Here is a 19,083-nt window from a genome sequence, read left to right as displayed (position 1 = left end):
GGGATATTGGGAAGACGAGTTTTGGAATAGTCCTGACGCATCATTTATATGCAGAATGTAACGTTGTTGAAAGTACAGAATAAATGAAAGTTATTCACTAGCTATTGAAATGTATTTCATGGCTTGCACTATCTACGTATGTGGTACAGTTAGCTGATTACTGGAAACTGCTTTTAGAAATTTTAGAAATAGATTGCTTCTAACCTAATTTGTGTAAACTTTGCTCTTTGACGGTATCGTTTTTTATCACTGATTTAACCATGTCAGGTTTTTCTGTGCGTTTTATGTCCATTGATTTATGTTGGTGTTTAACATGCTTTAAATTTCTCAAGAGACTAGGTAGTACTACAGAAAGCATGCTTTTAAAAAATAATTTTATTGGAAATGAAGAAGGTGGAGATCTTTGACTTTCCTGTGCTTAGTAATTTTCCAAGTATTAATGCATTATTGACCTTTGACGTGTTGGTCCCCTCATGCAGGAGCTGTTTATCTAGAGGGGAGCCTAGAAGAAGCAAAACAATTGTTTGGACGTTTACTCTTCAATGACAAGGTATTTATATATTTGTATGATTTGATTTCCATTTTCAAAATAACTGAAGACGTTCTCTCTTGTCCATTGTTTTAGCTGAGAGCCACAAATGAATAGGAGTACGCCTGTTGTATGTGGTTCCTGGAAACTGAACGTAGCAGAGTGTTTTTAGGACAGCAGGCTCCTCAGGTGTTTCCTCAGGTGTGCTGTTGGTTGGCTGGCTTAGGCAGGGAGCGGCGGGTGGCATGGGAAACCCGCAGGCTTCCATTCAGAGTGCTATTTTAATAACAGAGATGGGTGCTGTGGATCCAGGCGGCATGCTTTTGGGGAAATGATGCACATGTAGAGTGACTGTTCTTGTTTCATCAGTTAAATTGTCCCACCCCTAAAAGTTTTAAAACATATCTTCAAATAAAATACAGGGATTTCATCCAGTGTTTACCCAATTGCATAAATAAAGCCTGATCCATTCTTCCATGCTGTATCTTAGATCACTGTTAGCTGGAATTTATCCCATAGAGTGGCTAAGGAAAGTAACAAGTACGTACTTCTGGGACAATACAAGTGGCCGTGGTGAGGGGATGAATTATACTGTGTTTTCCTTCTTGAAAATCCCTGACTTTGTGAAATTGTAAAGCTTATTAGAAATATTCTGAAGCCTATTGTGACTCTGTTTATTTGCTGCTCGGTGTCTGTAGTGAAAGAAGCCAATATGAAATAGAAGAAAACGTGGTTGGGGGGTTTTTTCTCTTTTTTAGTCCTTGCCTTTGGTGAAGTCAAACTTGCTACTGAGAAGTACTTGCAAATAAAGTTAGTCCTGAGGCTCAAACAAATCTTTTCCTTCCTTTAACCACTTTTTATTTGGTTTGAGGATTTTTCCACCTCTTTGAGACAAGCTAATTGGGAGAACTACAGGCAGTTTGAACAGCAAATACATGATTTTAAAAATTAGTTTGCCAGCACTATTGAATTTGCAATAAGCAGAGTCAGCATCTGAAATAGTTCAGTATTTCAAGTAATGACATTTTATTTAGTACTGTGGAATTTGTTAAATGACTCCCTTGAGCATTAAAGGCATCTCTCAATATTTGCAGGACCTGCGGGATGTATGGCTTAATTATCCACTACACCCACTCCAAGTAAGTGTATCTCTTTCTGTAATAAATTTCATAGCTCTTATTTTCAGGGATGCATTTCCATAGGTTTCCATTGTAATGACATCTCAGAAATTGTGCAAAAAAGTAGCCAAAGGAGGCTATATATTTGCCTTTGTGTTTGGTTTTGTTTGTTGTTTGTTTGTTTTTTTTAATAAATAATGAGTTTCTGCCTGTCTGAGAATTAGTCATTCACCTTTCCTTAGCTCATGTTTGATATATAATTGTGCTTATATGTTAAATCTAGTGAGAGGTAACATTTTGGTAGCTTCATGTTCATCTTCTTGAAGTTGAGGGAAAAAGGGTGCAGAACCAATCTACGTACATATTTTGTTAACCTGAAATTAAGACTGAAAGCTTAGTAGTTAGGAGGGCACGTTAGCTGAGTGGAATGAGTGTGATTCTGATTTTTTTTGTCGTTTTGTGTGCGTGTGGACACACACAATGATACTGTGGTTGTTTCAGTGATTCCAGTACCTTTTAATACCAAGTAAACACCAAAATTATGAAGGTGTCTGAAGGTTAATTTATCCTCCGTGTATTGAAGGATACAAGTTCCCAAGCTGTTAGTTTACAAGGCTGAAAGTTGGGAGAATGATTTCCTAGCATTGTTCCCTGACTGAATTCTGGAGGAGACCTAGAGCAAGTCATGGTCACTGTAGCTTCTTGCCATCACAGCAAACATGGTAGCATGTTCCAAGCATGCCGTGGTGCTGCAAGAATGGCTGTATTCACATTGTCATCCAGTCAGTCAGTAAGGTTTTGAGGGTCATATGAACATCTGAGAGGTTTCTTTTGACCAACCAAATCCCTGATGTTTCGTGCGGTCAGTTTGACTCCTTTGAAACTTTTTATGAGTGCACCCTTCCAGCAGAAGGTCACGTTGAGTCCTCCATCTTAAACGTCTCGTATATTTGTGGGGATTTCACAATGGGTACATACACAAAATTTTCAGCAACAAATCAGTGCACATGAAGTGTTTTTATGACTAACTCTGTGAGTGTAAATAGAAAAGAAGCTTAATGGGAAAGTGAACTTTTGAGATTCAGCAACAGCTGTCCTGCATGGTAGCACAAGGTCCCAAGAAAATTCTTTTTACTCTGGATTTCTTTCTTTTCTCTTACTTTATTTTAACATTTTTATCTGTGCTTTCACAAAGAAGACTGGGACTCCGCTTAGAGACTGGAGATAGTGTATGCAGCTTATCATTTTTTGGTACTACCTTAACTTGTATGATGAAAATTTTTCTTCCATGTCCCAGAAACCATCCTGGCTCTCTGCTTGCCAGTAGGGGAAACACAGGCTGCTTAGGTTGGCCTTTGGGCGCAGCTAGCCTGAAAAATAGTATTTAAAAAAAATTTAAAGCCGCTGTAACAATATGACAAATGAGATACCAATTAAAAAAACAAACAAACAGCAAAAGGTCTGGGTAAGATACAGAGAACTGGGAATCTGTAACCTGTTATTTGGCAATAGTCAAGTCAGTAAAAATAGTGATTAAAAAATTAATTAGTGGTCACCTGGGTATGTGTGGTCTCTTTTTCTAAAGAGTCAACATGCAAAGACAAGTCCTGCCTCACAAATGAATAGGTGATTTCAGAGGAGACAAAAAAGCATGTGATGATGCAGATGATACTGTCTGCTGGGTTTTCTAAGAGGATGTTGGAAAAGCACTCTAAAAGGCTTTTAAAAATGTGTTTAAAAAAAAAAAAAAGCAACCCCAGTGAATACTGTCAGTCCTTACAAGATTTAAAGGAACGGCTGAAACATAAGAAATGGAGAGCAGGAGTGAAATGACCACATCTCACAAGGGATGGAGATCAGTGGCAGATTTCCCTAGGGATCTTTGCTGAAGTACAGGCTGTTCGCATCGACAGCTTAGAGAAGGGGATGAGCAGTGAGGTGGCAGTTTGTTGACAATACCAAATTATTCAGGGTAGCAGGGATAACAGCAGGCTGAAGAATTGCAGTCTGATTGCGAGAATGCAAGAGTGACTAACTGTGGAATAAAAAAGCAGGTGAAATGTTGTGTAGGTAAATATAAAGGATGGTGCATGAAGAAGCAAAAAGCACTCTCAGCTCCACCTGCAAACTGACTGTTATCATCCAAGCGTGGGGCAAATTGAATGTAAATAATTAACAGAAGAGGGATAAGGAACAAACCAGAAGAGATCTTAATGCCATTTTGAAAATCTGTTGCTATTCTTACTTTTCCTTTAGGCATCCTCATCTGGATGATTCTTCCTCTTATGGCTTTCTATACAAAAGAGATGCCCAGAGTGGCTGGAGGAAATGCTTAAGCCATTTCCCAGCTCCAGAAAGCCATTTAACAGTGTCACCACATCAAAGACATCAGATAAGAAACTGATAGGAAAAGATACTGCCCCAAACGGATAATTTTAATTTTCTTGTGTTATTGTGCCCTTTTGAATTTCATATGCTAAGTATTTATTCTTGATTTTTGATAGTGAAGGAAAATGGGAGAAATAATTTGTGTTTTGTCTCATCTTGATGTGCTGTCAGTCTGCCAGCCCTATTCTAGTGATTTTTAATCTGTTTTTCAGTTAAAGACAATATGATAATACTAGAAAATTCAGACACATAAAATTGTACATGTTTTGTGCAAATAAGTAGCCCATGCTATCCACATGTAGAGACAAGTAATGTGTTACAAATGCGCCAGCTGTTAAAAAAGCATACATCAGAGCTCGCATCTTTGAGTGGTAATTATCTGAGACAAAAAGCCAGAGGAAACTGTTTTCTCAGTTCAGCTGCCCACAGAACAACTTGTTCACTGTATTCTTTGCCCTTGTTTAACAGAAGGCTTGCTTTTCTCTCAAATGTTCTGAAACGGCGTCAGTTTGTCATTATTTGCACTGAATTGTATTTACAGCTGCAGGAGTCCAATACTGACAGGCAACTCATTGAGACCTCTCCAGTTCTTCAAAAGCTTACAGAGTTTGAGGAGGCTATTGGAGTCATCTTTACTCATGTTCGGCTTCTAGCACGCGCGTTCACTCTGAGGACAGTGGGCTTTAACCATCTGACTCTGTGAGTACACAGCAAGAGTCCTCATCCTTATGTTAGTATCACAGATTGCTGTATTTGAAAACAAACTCTAGATGCTGTATCTGTTCTCCAGAAGAGAATAGAGCAGCTACATTTGCAAGCCTGTGTGGCTCAGTATCCCATCTCTGTCAGTAGTCAGTAGTGGATACTGTGGGAAAGACTGTAGGCATTAGAGAACGATGCTGGTGTTTCTTCTGAGCTTCCTACATCGCTGATATTTGTACGTCACTTCTGAGACAGTAGCAAAACATACTTGGAGGTACATATGGGCAGTGGAAACAAGTAAAATCGTGCTCTTTGGTCCAAGTGCAGCCCTTGTGTTCTGTGGTGTGTAGAGCTGCCAGGCCCTGTTTTAAAGCAAACAGTAGGGCCATTACCACTGGTTGCCTGGTCCAGGATCTCACGTGAGTTTAGACCCTGATTCTTTTATCTCTTGTGAATGGACAGACCTTTTTCTCTATTGAAGTCATTGCATTCATTACTTCACTTTCTTATAAGAAATTGCAGGTAGAGACCGTATCTCATTACAAGCTTTGTTAACTGCTCTGCTCCTTCAGTTAGTCCCAGATCTGTGATCTAATATTGGTGTTTATACGTAGCTACTCTGATTTGCTTTCTCCCTGAAACAGTAATGAACTGTGTTTTCATCTCATCTGGTTAACACTGGAAAATTGTCTTAAATGCGTTTGGAAATGAGCAAGGCTCACTTTGAGGTTGCTCTTCATTTTAATTTGTGTGTGCATGCTGGTTTTGTTTTTTCCTCCCTGAGTGCTTATTGATTTTGCTGCATTGATGTCTTCCTTTTCAGAGGCCACAACCAGAGGATGGAATTCCTGGGTGACTCCATAATGCAGTTGGTAGCCACAGAGTATTTATTCATACATTTCCCTGATCATCATGAAGGGCACTTAACGGTGAGACTGCCATCAATCATGATCTCTGGAAAAGCAAGAGTGGGGTGGAGACTGAAATTATAGGACCAGCTAGTGAATTATTCTGGATTTGATTAATAAAAGAAGCCTCAGCAACCACTGCTCTTAATGAGGCTTTGTTAATTTTAAGTCATGAGCACTGCAATGAATAGGAAATGGTGATTTATGAGCCCAGTGCAATAATTTTTGTTCTGTGAAATGGATCAATAATTTTAAGGATGTCAGTGATGAAATTGGGAGATAAGACTAGTTCTTGATTAAAGATGGGTGTCTTAAACCATTTCTTTAAATAGGCACATCACATGATGTTTTTTATTCACAACTTCTGGTGTCTTCAACCTGTGGCCGGGCAGGGTTATGTTTCCTGATGAAGTTTTTACAGTCTGTTTTACTTTGGTTTTCCCGTTGTCTTCAATCTGGAGCTCCTGTAGTAGCTTTTGAATTTAATTTTACTATTGTTGTAGTCACCTGTTGTTGATTACCTTAGCCTTTCAGCCTCCCTTACTCTGAACATCCCAGTTCAGGGAACTTTCTGCAATTTACAGTACTTTAAACATAGGGTGGTAGGGTATGTAGGATTTTTCCTGATTGATTCATTTAGTACTGCAGCTAGACAGCTGTGGCTTTGTTGTGAGGAAGAAATTTTCTTAGGCTTACTAAATTTTTGTTAGTTTTCAAGTCTTGACTGGAATAAAAAGCGATAAATGTATTAAGAATATGAATCAAATCTTCTAGCTAAAATTAGGAAATAGCACAGTAAGTTTCTTAGCTACTTGGAGTAACTTCCTCAAATCAATAAAGGGATGGCATTGCTAAGTCTAGCAGGCAATGTGTTTTCAAGAATGCACTTTTTGAGTCTTTTGGGCTAAAGCTGTTTACAAGACAAGAAGCTAAAGCTTTTGTTTACAAGACAATCTCGGACTAAAAGCAATTTTAATTTTTCTTCACCATTTCCTAAGTTTCATTTACGTTTGGATGGATTGTTCTGCACTGTTCAAGAGACAGAGCAGATAAAGCCTAAACTTTGGAAGTGAAAGTTAAAAGGGGAAGCATCTTGCCAAACTAATTCTTCAGAGAAACACAAATATAAGGCAGAAATCCAAGACTGGTGGCTGGGGATTTTTTTGCTTTGTGGGTGACTTTCAAGAATGTAGGCATCAGCGGTCTTGTAGTAGTAAGGTAAATCTTTCAAGAACTGTTTAGCAGGAAGGACATGAAGTGTTGCTCTTAATGGATGTAAACACTCAGAACAATGATAAGAATGTCTCAGTGTTGCTTAATTATTAGTGAGTTGATAAGTAGAACAAGTTGCACAATCCAAGTTTGTAGGGGAAAGTACAACGTTAGAGTGGAATGGATGCTGAAAACACATAAAGATATGGAGAAGCAGGCAATGCCTAGAATGAAATTTCAGCTCCGGGGGTGTGCATGCAGTGACAATGAAAATAGTCTTGGACAAAATGAGACTTGTGAGAAAGGAGTGTGATGATGTGGGATCCGAAGAGAAACGGCAAACACTGAGCTGTTTCTCCTGTCATCTGGGAACATAGTTAACATTCAAAGTAACAATGGAACATCAGCTGAATGATTTCTGTGGTGTTAAGGAGAATTTTTGTTAAGGATGGGAAGATTTTACTTGACTGGCAGTGGCTTCCCAGTGTCTAGTGTTTACTTGTGGAGAGATATTTGTAAATTAACTATATTTAAGAAAAAGAAAGGAGAACATACTCTTTTCTACCTATCTTGAGATGTCCAAGTGATGTGCCAAAAAAGAGGAGGACATTTTGTTGGATGTTGGAAGATGCAGCTTCTCCAGTGCTGGCTTACATTACAGTTGTGGGTAGTAGCATGCTACGTGAAGATTGGAAGAATAAAAAAAAAATAATGCTTTGTAATTAGAGTTAAACTCTAGTTGAGCACCTGTCACACATTACAGCATCTGCAATGATGCAGGCTGTGTGTTGCTGGAGTGGAAACTAGTTCTAAAGAAAGTTGCTGGGAAGGCACAGGTACCATGTCTTGCTAGATCCCACTTGTAGAGAAGGTGAATCCTAATACAGAGCAAGTTAATAACCACAGTGTTAGAAGGATAACTGTTTGGGTTTGGGTTTTTTTTTTCCATCTCTATTTCAATGTGTAGTGTACATGTATGTTGCTCTTTGGTTTATGCACTACTAATCATGATTATGGGTCCCATAAAAAAAACCACTCCTCAAACACAGCAAGAGATCCTTCTCCTGTTACAAGAAACAGATTTTTGTCATGTAATACTGCACTTCTGTCTCGTAGGTTGCATATCCTACTTAGGATTTTGTTGGGGAAAGTACTGTTGATTTATCTTAAGGACATAAAATGGAAGAATTTTGGAAAGGAACAAGTAGAAGATGAGTTTAAGCAGAGGTTAGGGAGACAGGTAATCCTATCTGCAGTCTGCCTAGTTTATGAAGTTGTGAGTATCTACTTCATACATCATTGCCAAACAAATGATGAACATACTGTTCTTTATTTATCTGTTGTCAGAGATGAAGTATCAAGCACAGCAAATAAATCTTGATTTTCATAAGCTCAGCTGACATTCTGGAGCCAGGTAGCATATAACTTGGATCTAATAAGCTGAGCAAATGTGATATGGAAGACAAAGAGAAAAAAAATGTATATGCAGCTTCTCAACTGTAGATTACACTTAAACAGTGGAAAACAGAGACATTCTTCCCCTCGCACTCCTGGCTTCTATACTGTCCTTAAATTAATGCTGTTTCATTCAAAGGAAAAAAGCGCACCTTAAGCAGGGATTCAGAAAATTGTATGAAACTCTAAAATTCCAAAATATTCCTTTAACCTATATTGTACCTTTGGCAGAGGTCTGTTTATGCGGTCTGCCTTGAGCCAGGTTTAAGTATTTCAGGTAACTCTGTTGGAGGGCCAGGGGTGCTGGACATTGTCAAACACTGAAAATTGTTAGAGCCAGGTCTTTGTCAGGGGTGCATTGGCTCGGCTATACTATCCTCAGTAAAGCAAACAGTACATACAGGCTGTCCAGCTATGCATTTTCTTTTCTGACCAAGGGAATGGAGTGGCTTCTTCATCTGCTTGTTCTGAAACACTAGACTGTCTTGCTTTAATGTGCATTTGTTTTAATTACTGCCTATTTATTTCTTATTTGGTGGACACTGGAGACTGCTCTATATACTCCAGAATATTGTGTGTTTATACATTGTAGTGGAAAAATGTATATAACTGTGTATTGCAAACTAGAAAAACACAGATTAGCTGAAGAAGTACAGGACTGGTGAAGAGGTGGTTTGTGATTGCAAAGAAGCTCAGAAACAAGCATTTTAAATACAAGATATATCTGGGCAAGTGATGTGTCCATAGAATAAATAAAATTTATTTTCCAGAAGGAAAAACCAGTAGTAGAAAGAATGAATGTGTGTTTATGTAACACACATTTGAGGTGTGCTGAAACACAATAAACCAGGAAGTGAGAGGCTACAAGGATAAGAGTAACAGCTTCTCCCCAACTCTCCGTACCTTTCATATTTTGGTATTGCTAGTTGTTACCATTGAATGGAACTTTATTCTGTTGCAGCTGTTGAGAAGTTCTTTGGTGAACAACAGGACACAGGCCAAGGTGGCAGAAGAGTTGGGTATGCAAGAATTCGCCATCACTAATGACAAGACAAAAAGACCTGTGGCTCTTCGAACTAAGACTTTGGCTGATCTCTTGGAATGTGAGTTAATTTGGTTATAATAGCTTAGTACTTATGCAACTTCTTTTTCCTTGGGGCTTTCTTGTTGAAGAAAGCCATTAAAAATCCCCCAAATCACTATCAAAAATGTGTGTTCAGGTTTTCATAATAATTTGACTATACCTCTGAAAACCAGATTTTTGAACACTAGGCTAGATTTTTGAAGTCTGTATGAAAGCAAGAAGGAGGCATAATTGCAGATACAAAGTTATAGGCTTAGAAATTGAGGGATCATCATGACCGAGTAAAAAGCATGTCTAGGAAGTTAAAGCTTGTGATCTAAGTTGAGCTATTTAACAGCAGTTTCCATGTTTCATTAATATGTTCTTGTCACTGTTGGAAGATAAAGTAGTTCCCTCAGCAAATAAATATTTCTCTGGTTCATTTGACTGCATTTTAGGAGGTTTCAAAATGGTCATTCCACAAAAGGGTAACCTATATGAAAATTAAACTCATTTTAGTCCATTTATCTAAGTTTGTGCTACCTTCTTTCCAAAAAAAGTGGAAACAGTGATAAATACTCTGCAAAAAAAGTTAATCTTTTGTATTTTGATAGATTTTTTGAGCCTTTCAGACCCCTTGGCTTTTGACAGATCCTCTATAAACAAATGGAAATAGAACACAAATAGGAGTGATTTATATCTAAAAATTTTTATGGTACCCAGTGCTGATGTATTTTTAAGTATCCGTGGTCTCCTGGTTAAAATATGAGATTAGGAGCTGAGTGTTGTTTCTAGCTCTTCAAATGACAGACTGGATTTGAGTAAGTCACTTAATCTCTTGGTCAACTTTATTTTTCCCTGTGTATGCAGGATAATAATACCATCATCACATCACTGCTGTGAAGCATAATTGAATATGGCTTTAGAGTACTCAGAGATACTTGCTTCTAAAAGTGCACACCATTGACGTTCTTCTTGGATGAGTGACAATATTTTTTTTTCCCCAGCCTTTATTGCTGCCCTGTACATTGACAAAGATTTGGAGTATGTTCACACTTTCATGAATGTATGCTTTTTTCCGCGGCTAAAGGTAAGATCAGTCAGATTCCTACTTTCCTGCCACTGTGTTTTAACACATTTCTGCATCTGGGACTTGTAGCACAATCTCTCAGTCATAAAAGCATCTTTGTGAACTTCTTACAGGAGTTTATTTTAAATCAAGATTGGAATGATCCTAAATCCCAGCTTCAGCAGTGCTGCCTGACTCTCCGGACAGAAGGAAAAGAGCCAGATATTCCTCTTTACAAGTAAGAACTGACGTCTTATGGATACAAGCTAATTGTCAGTCTTTCTTGTATATGGAGAAAGATGCGATCAGTCACCCTATGTTTTTCCCATAGTCTGGTTTTATTGTAATTATCCAAGCCCTTCAGTCTCTCTTTGTCTGAAGATGGAAAATGCTGAACCAATGTTTTCCCAGCTTTAGGTGTTCTAAGCCATTATAAGGAAGAATTAGTAAACATTTTAACTTGTACAGTTGCAAGGGAAAAATACCTTTTTTTATATTCAAATGGAGCATTTCATTGGCATAATTTTTTTTTGTTCTTCTTCTAATGTAAGGAATGGCAGTATTTCAAATTAAATAAAGGGAACAATGGCTGTTTTGGTATGAAGTCAAGATATCTCCATTCTGTTTTCAGTAATACTATGAAGTTTCTCTACGCTCTATGTTATTATGCAAACATAATAAATGCCTTGTGTTACACATCCTGATTATAGGCTTTGTTTCTAATCCACAGAGTCAGGCACTGAAGGGCAGCACAACTTTTGGACATTTTCTTGGCACAGTTCAGCCCACATATGTCATCCTGTTTAGTGATAGAGAAGCTGAGGGCAATGAACCTCTTGACTTGTACACCTCAGTTAGATACCTGAAGCTGGATGGGATGGATCTCTCCCTTCTCTCTTTAGTTGTAAAATAGCATGATAGCTATTTCAAAGAGATAGCTAGCTCTTCAAAGATACAGTAAAAAACTTAAGATTGTATATTGCATCCATATCCATTCAATTAATGTAGGAAAGGGTGCAATGTTAGCCCCCAAAAGATGAGATAAAGGCTGTGAAAGTTCAAGGATTGTGGTGTTGGGATTATTATATCAAAAAGGTATGAAGAATGAAAGTCTAAGTGCATTTGTCACATTTACTGAAATAAAGTTTTCAGTGAAATGTAGCAGTTCAGTTATAGTGACAAACAGTGCGCTTCAGAAATACCGCTTTAACATTGCAACTGATGCTCTGCAAATCTGAGTCCTCAGTGTCTCTGCAATGAGGGCTCACAGCTTTGTCTTGAGTGAGGGAGATGAATACAATAAAAACAATAATTACCAATTCTTGTAAAACCCACTGAGTATCAAGTACCAAACGTTTGTTTTGGTTTGCTGTGATGATAAATTGATTTTTATAGTACAGCTTAGAGCTAGTAATATGCTGTTATCTTCCTGTTGTCTTGTTAAATTCCTTTTCTTGGGGTTATCTGTTTCACTGCAGTCAGTACTATTGCATTTAAATTTGGGGCGGGTTTTATTTGCTCTTGTTGTAGCACATAGAGACAGAATACTGTAGTTAGGTACTTTAAAAATTGATGTGAAATTGATGCTCCTTCGAAAAAGCCCAGGTAGTGGACAGAACTTGAGCTGACAGTGGGGAGAGATTTGGGACAACAGGAAGAAACAGTGGAAGAAGGAATTCGTTGCACGTCTAGGGAATTACCTTTTTTCCTTTTTAGATGGTTGTTGATGCATATCCTAGACTTTAGTTCAAATGAAAAGTTTGTTTTGTGACGAACTGTAACTTCTCAAAGCTGATGGCAGATTTCTCTGTACTGTGATGATTCAGTATGTAGAGAGCTACCATGTCCAGTATAAAGTCCTTTTAAAACCTTGCTAACTGCACAGCTCTCAGGGACTAAAATTTCAGTGTACACGTTAGTCATATTGGTGTGATCATTTGCAACTGCATAGCTATGCACAATTTATATGACTTTATTGCAAGTGTTTTCACAGTGTTTAAGCAGTTTGTGTTACATTTTGCATTTTTGCTTATAGGTTAAAGTGTAAATTTTCATGTGGTGGTCCTGAGTGAACTTGGATGAATAAATATAACCAATATAAACAAGGTGCATTTTATATAAATTTCCACTTTTTATTGTGTACCATACTGGTAACCTCTGAGTTAATGTGATTTATATAGGCTTCTTTCAACCCTTGTCCTGCGCTTTGCACTAATTCCACTGTATGGGTTGACCAGACTGAAAGCTCGGTGATTTATGTGCTGCAAAATTCTGTTTTTTAATACTTCCTGCTTGAATAAGTCACGTCTTTCTTTTTTCAGGACTTTGCAGACAGTGGGACCGTCTCATGCCAGGACATACACAGTAGCTGTTTACTTCAAAGGGGAAAGAATAGGATGTGGTAAAGGCCCAAGGTATAGTGAAAAATTAATCGCATGGTGTTAAAGCTTGGATGTGGCAGTCCAAAGTGACTAGCCATGGAGACAGAAATGCCTGTGGTTGGCCTTAGAAAAGGAAAGCTCTTGAGGCTTCTTCAAGCTATTCCAAGTTTCTGCCTCAGGAATACCTGAAGGGTTCAACATCTGTATAGTTTTGGGTCTTAAGCTTTTGTGGTGAACTTGCTACAAGGTGGCTAGCCGTGGTAACCAATTTGTGGCTCTCAGATTAGAAACTGCAGAACAGCTTCAAGGAAATGACGACTTATGTTTGGCTTTGCTACTGGATTACTGGCCAGCTTAAGCTAGCAAGTTAAGCGTGCAAGGCTCTCGGGGGTGTTTTTTTCTGATGTTATTACTTCTGGGCATTTTAGAATGGTTTCTAAAGTCGCAAAGTCTTCAACCATGAACCCCAAAGACTTTATCTTATTTTCTGCTACCAAATCTGGTCAAGGTTATAAAAAGATTGTTGGTTCCATAGCATTCACACCTCTGTGATTTTGTTCCTTTTTTTTTTCTATCAAGTAAAAGGAAATGCTTCAGTGAAGAATGGACTGGAATATTCTGTTAGTGTTATTGATCAAAGTTTAAAAATGTGCTACTGGAGCTGTAGTGCTATTGCTCACGTATTTGTGGAAAGGCAGATAGACGCTCTCGGAATTACTAGCTACTAGTTATCCAGAGAGTTTTATTACAAAGAGTAGCTAGTGAACCGCTTTGTAAGAAAATTTAGTTTGTGTGAAACTTAGATCTCATGTAACATGTTTTTGTTTGGCTTTCACAGTATTCAGCAAGCAGAAATGGGAGCTGCAATGGATGCACTTGAAAAATGTAAGATATTTGGGTAACAAAATCTACAGTTTGCAACCTTGGTCTTTAGTGAGGTGAGGTGCAGGTTTTGTGGGGGATGACATTTGAACATGTATGGTAAATGCTGCTTCTACACAGCAGGTTTTCCTTTTAGTACTTTCAAAACAATTTTGTCACAGGTGAAATTAATATGAAACCAACAGGTATTTTTTAAAGGGAGCTGGTGAGCTGCAGAGTTTGCAACTTAGAGGGAAACCTGTGCAGTGAAGTCTCATTGGGATTTTCCACGCTTAAATATGCAGTGGGGTAACACTGCTTAGTCTCTGACTTTATGGTTGTCTCATCCTCTAATTTAGGAGAGGAGGAAAACTACTTCCCAGTTGCCAATTTAGAAAATAAAATCTGATCTCAGATTATACAGTAGACTAGGTTAAAACCTAATAGGCAGATGTAAGTCAATATAAGTCAATATTTATCTGTTAAGAATGGCTTATATCAGCTGGGGATCCAGTGATCTGTGTATGCACTCTCCAAATTATGCACAGGGTAGTCAGCAAGGGAGCAGTCCTTCATTGCAATGGAGTCTCAGATATGAAAGGAATGAGTGTATACAGATCTCTTGTACGAAATACCTTTGGTCAGTTGAGTTAAAGTGCCAGCTGTGGACATACTGAAAGCAAATAGATTACAAGCATTTTGTGCAGTGGTAGCTCTCAGTTCAGAAGAATGTGGGGAGGTACATTTTTTGCATTTGATTCAAAGCAAAGACATGCAGTTCCTCAGATGCCAAAGGTTTTTAATCTCTTATCTCTGCATCTGGAAATCCCAGGGCTTAAAATTTTCAGAAGACTCTGTAATTCAGAAATTTTTTTATATACAGCTGCTAGGCATGTACTTCTCACCACCAATAAATTTGACAGGTAGGAAAATGTAACTTCCCTTCTCCACTGAATATCTGCAAAATGTTACTCAGGTGGTTTTTTGAGTATTTTTTCTTGTGACAATGTCGCTGCTCAGAGAGCTGTGAGCTTCATCTCCTGTCAGCTACTTCACAGATCTTTTCTGACGTACTTACTTGTTTGAATACCATAGACCTCTGAGGTCTCTACTCCAACCACCCCTCAAAACAGAGCCAAATTTCAAGTTAGGTCATGTTTCTCAGTGCATTCCCACTTGAGTTTTGGTCATATTTAGGGATGGAGACAACAGCCTCTATGGGCACCTGCTCTATTATGTATTTGTGGAGGACAGTTTTTGGTGGTGGTGGTTTTTTTAATGCATAAGTAGTTAACTTGAAGTAGAAGTAATTTTCATGTACCTGCTTATATATATGATAGCCATGATGAGTTTATTACATAAATTTCCTTCTCAAAATCTTAAATGAATTACAAACAAACAGGTTGCTACCAGGCTGAGTTCTTCAGAGTTCTTAAAGAATCACGTTACAGGCACGGGGCTGAAAATGTGATTTTCATTTTATGGTGCACATGAGCAACAAAGTGTCCCAGAACCCCATTAAACAAAGCAACAGTGTTTTTTAAAACAGCAGCAATTTAAAAACAATTTTCTTTTGTTTAGATTGCTTTCTGGTTTAAATAAATATACCCTCCTATGCCCAAGTTGTAAATAACTGAAGAATAAACCTTTTATTCCTGCAGTATATAATAAAAGGCAAAAAATTTCACCGGCCGATAAAACAAAGCAGTAGGAAGTCATTCTACTCTACCACAAACTGCTGTGGATTATGTAGCTTCTGCACCGTGTTCTCTGGCTGAACGAATCTGTGCTGCCTGAGATCCAGAAAGAGGAGGAAAACGCTTGGTACCTAGGGACCTCCTTCCTGAGGAGCCTCAGCTGAATTCTGTCTTGGTAGCCAGCTAGAGAGAGCAGTCCTTTGCCAAGACACCTCCCCAATTTCTTTATGGCTTTAAAGGTCAGTGTAGTAACCTTTTGTGTTCATCTCAGACACAGATAGGTGTGTGCTGTGCTGATCCCAGAGCTCAGTGTGATCCCAGCAGGATTTACTGCCAACTGCAGGCTACCACGTACTCTACCACCTCTTCATTTTCTGACCAGCTGGAGAGCGCAGGTCTGTGCAGCACAGACACACAGATAAATGTCAGCACCTTGGTCGTACAGAAAACATCACATTCTGTCAGCTGTGTGCTGAATTGAGAGCAGTGCTGATCAGTTATATAAGCTGGTTTTACAGCCTGAGTTCTAACTCAGGTACATGTGTATCAGCCAACAGACAAATGTCTGAAACCAGAAGCATCCATCTCCCTAGCTATTTCTCCATCACCTGAGCCTCGTCTAGTCTGTTTTACCCTTCACTCATCCATGCTCTTAGTCTATGCTAAGGCTGTATTCTGGTACATAGCCAAGTATTAACTTTTTCAGAACAGATTTTACTGCGTTCCATTTTGCTAAACTATTACTTTCCCATTAGGAACCCTGCCATAATGCGGGGCAGGTAGTGGCTTCTGTGTGGTCTAAAAATAATAATGGAAATGTCTGTACAATGCTTGGAACCAGTGGCTCATACTTGTTGGAGTGAGAACAAGACAAAAACCCCTGACAGCATTGATAGTAGTCTCGCATTTGTTTTTCAATATCGACCACCTGTTGCTAAGGGAACAGAATGTAAAATCCAGGTAATACCTAGCCATGATGCTATACCAGGGTTTTATATTTTATTTTTGTGAGTATATTAGATTTGGCACTACTTTGTAGCAGGGGAAACAGATGTGGAAATCATAAAGAAACCAAACTCTTATGACACACAGCCCTGGTTTACTATGGATTATTAGAAATAAATTAGTAAAAATGGTAATAACAATATTCCCCCTACCCCTAATCTCATCAAAGTTTAAAAGAAGAAAAGAAAACAAAAAAACAAGAACGGAGGCTTTCTGTGTTACCAGTTTGTTTATTAATGTAAAATATTTCTCCTTGTGTCAGATAACTTTCCCCAGATGGCCCATCAGAAACGGTTCATTGAACGGAAGTACAGACAAGAGTTGAAAGAAATGAGGTGGGAAAGAGAGCATCAAGAGAGAGAGCCAGATGAGACTGAAGAAGCAAGAAAATAAAAGGGGGGCACAGCAGCAGTGGCATATTTACTTACTTAATAACTCTGACTGTGGCCTGTGGAGACCTAACCTAGTTTCTTGCAGATGATGAATGAAGAGTGCCTGTTGATATCAAATAGAGAACCTACAATTAAAAAATTGTGTGTATATATAGTATTTCTTTAGTTTCATTTTAAGTGCAAAATTTGTTTTGGCTTTTTAATAAGATTTGTTTTAAAATCCTTTTAATTTTTATGAAAAGTTGTCAGATTATTTTTATTATTTTTACTGTCTTGTATGAAGTAATAAAGTACTAATTTCAAAAGCCTGTAGGAGGAAAAGCTGTTTAAGAATTGTCTCCTATGTCCAAATGCTGTTTTGTCAATAACCAGCAAAGTTATTGCATGAACTCTGCTGTGGAGGAGGAAAGTATTACAAGAAACTAATTCTGCAGAGCACTTAAGCATGATGTACATAACTTAAGTTTTGCAGCTAAATGTACTCCTGGACTCTGCTAAACCACAGCCATAAACTTCAGGTCCTTTTACCAAAACTGGTACAGTAATTTAAGCAAAGGAGATACTCAGTTTTGTTTTAAACAGTGGATTCCACATTTGGAGTGTGACACAGGTTGGAGTGTGGAAGGTTGGTGGGTTTTATCTTTAAATCAATATTATAAAACTCTAAGAAAAAGAAAAAAAAGGTAATTATGAATCAAGAGAATGGCAACTTTTTTAGTAGAGTATGTACTGAGTTTGCATTTACAAGTTCAGTTTCATTCTCAACTTCCTGCTCTATCAAGCTGGTGTCTACTTTAATGAATTTCTTTGTCCAGAAGGTACCATTGTGACCGTAATCATCAAATGGTGATTAGAAACTCCATGCAGGTGCTGTTCCAGGTAGGTTTATTGGAAACTGTATCCAAAGGAGGGCAGAATTTGTCTCCAAGTGTAGATCAAAGGTGGCATACAGGTTTAAGTCACACAGTTTCCTTGATTTTTGGTGTCTGGTTTGTATTAGACACGTTTCTTCTATAAAAGCTCTGAATGGTACTAGAAGTGGAACATCCACTGTGTTTGGTGGTGGTATTTCCCACTGATTACCAGCTTCGTTGTAGATGTTGGTGCATTGTTTGTACTTCTAATTTGCGTGCTTCAAGCCATTCATTTCCATTATGCTGAGTTCAGAGTTGAAACAGTCCCTTAGTCGTATTGCATAGTCATTTCTCTGTCTTTCTTTTCTGATAAGTGGAACAGATAAAGCTCTTATTTTCCCTAACTGCATATTTTCTTCCTGCTCCAGATCGTTTCTGGCAAGTCATTTATGCATCTTTTCTGATGTAAGTAATGCAGATGTATGTAATAAGGTACCAGGCAACTTTGTGATCATGGATGCATGAGTCTGGCCCAAAGAATTGATACAGACTCCTGAAAAACGTTTGCCTGATAGCCACACTACACTGAACAACAAATTCAGCGGTTGTCTGAAGCACCTTTCTGTAGGCGTGGGATTGGACATCCATGAAAGTACATTATTGCAGGTGCCAAAGTAGACACAAGTGTAGCTTTAAAGTTCAGAGTACCCAAAATGTCTTCCAGAGCTTCACTTCTGAGCTAATCAGTATGTGTATTTTCATAAGCACATTTTTGTACGCATGCAATGAGATGTTCTTAAATGTGGGATTTTTTTAAAAACTTGACCCCACAGCACTACCTCACTTGTTACAGCTTCTGTGATTGCCTTATCTTAATAGATTGATGCTTTAAATCCATTTCAGAGGATGAGAGAAAACAAAGGAAAAAAGCCAAACATTCTGTAATTTAAAGAGTGATAATAAACCATTAAAACATAAAGGAGGGGATAAAAACAACAAGATAAAGGCAAGTAACTGCTCTATGCTAGATGCTGCTGTTCTTTGACTTCTGAGAAGTGATTCTAACTCATAGCTTCAGTCTGTAAAATAAAAGCTGAAACGCCTCTGAACAGCAGTAGTCTTGAAAACTAAGCAGCAACAACTGCCCTCAAGTCTTTTGTGTTTCAAATTCCTTTGTACAATTGCCCATCTGCTTCTAGCAATAAGAGGAAACGGTGCATTGGTAAAGGGTTAAGCGTAATTGTGTACACCATTATTTTATCTATCCCTCTTAACTGTGACCAGATTCATGTGTTTAACAAGTAGAACACGTAGTGACTTCATTTTCAGGTGTATGGTGGCTTTGCAAATTTCTCTCTTCCTATCTGATATCAGCAGACTACCCCAGCAGAATTGTTAACTCATACTTTAACATTTTCTTTCTTCCCGTGCATCATTTCGCTTCTCAGC

General features: G+C 38.2%; 1 protein-coding gene across 1 annotated transcript in view; it reads left to right on the top strand.

The window, feature by feature from the left end:
* DROSHA (drosha ribonuclease III) overlaps window positions 1-17,088 on the top strand; it is a 74,768-nt gene extending 57,680 nt beyond the window's left edge. The window contains 10 exon segments of the mRNA XM_080380140.1: window positions 480-550; window positions 1,624-1,668; window positions 4,577-4,734; window positions 5,561-5,666; window positions 9,274-9,415; window positions 10,383-10,465; window positions 10,579-10,682; window positions 12,766-12,858; window positions 13,664-13,710; window positions 16,651-17,088. Coding sequence (XP_080236266.1) covers window positions 480-550; window positions 1,624-1,668; window positions 4,577-4,734; window positions 5,561-5,666; window positions 9,274-9,415; window positions 10,383-10,465; window positions 10,579-10,682; window positions 12,766-12,858; window positions 13,664-13,710; window positions 16,651-16,781 — 980 coding nt within the window. The 3' untranslated portion in view covers window positions 16,782-17,088.
* Window positions 17,089-19,083: the final 1,995 nt, after the last annotated feature.

Source organism: Falco punctatus (genome assembly GCF_963210335.1).
Source record: "Falco punctatus genome assembly, chromosome: 3".
NCBI lineage: Eukaryota > Metazoa > Chordata > Aves > Falconiformes > Falconidae > Falco > Falco punctatus.
The sequence above is the reverse complement of the archived record's forward strand: the minus strand, read 5'-3'. Positions and strand labels throughout refer to the sequence as shown.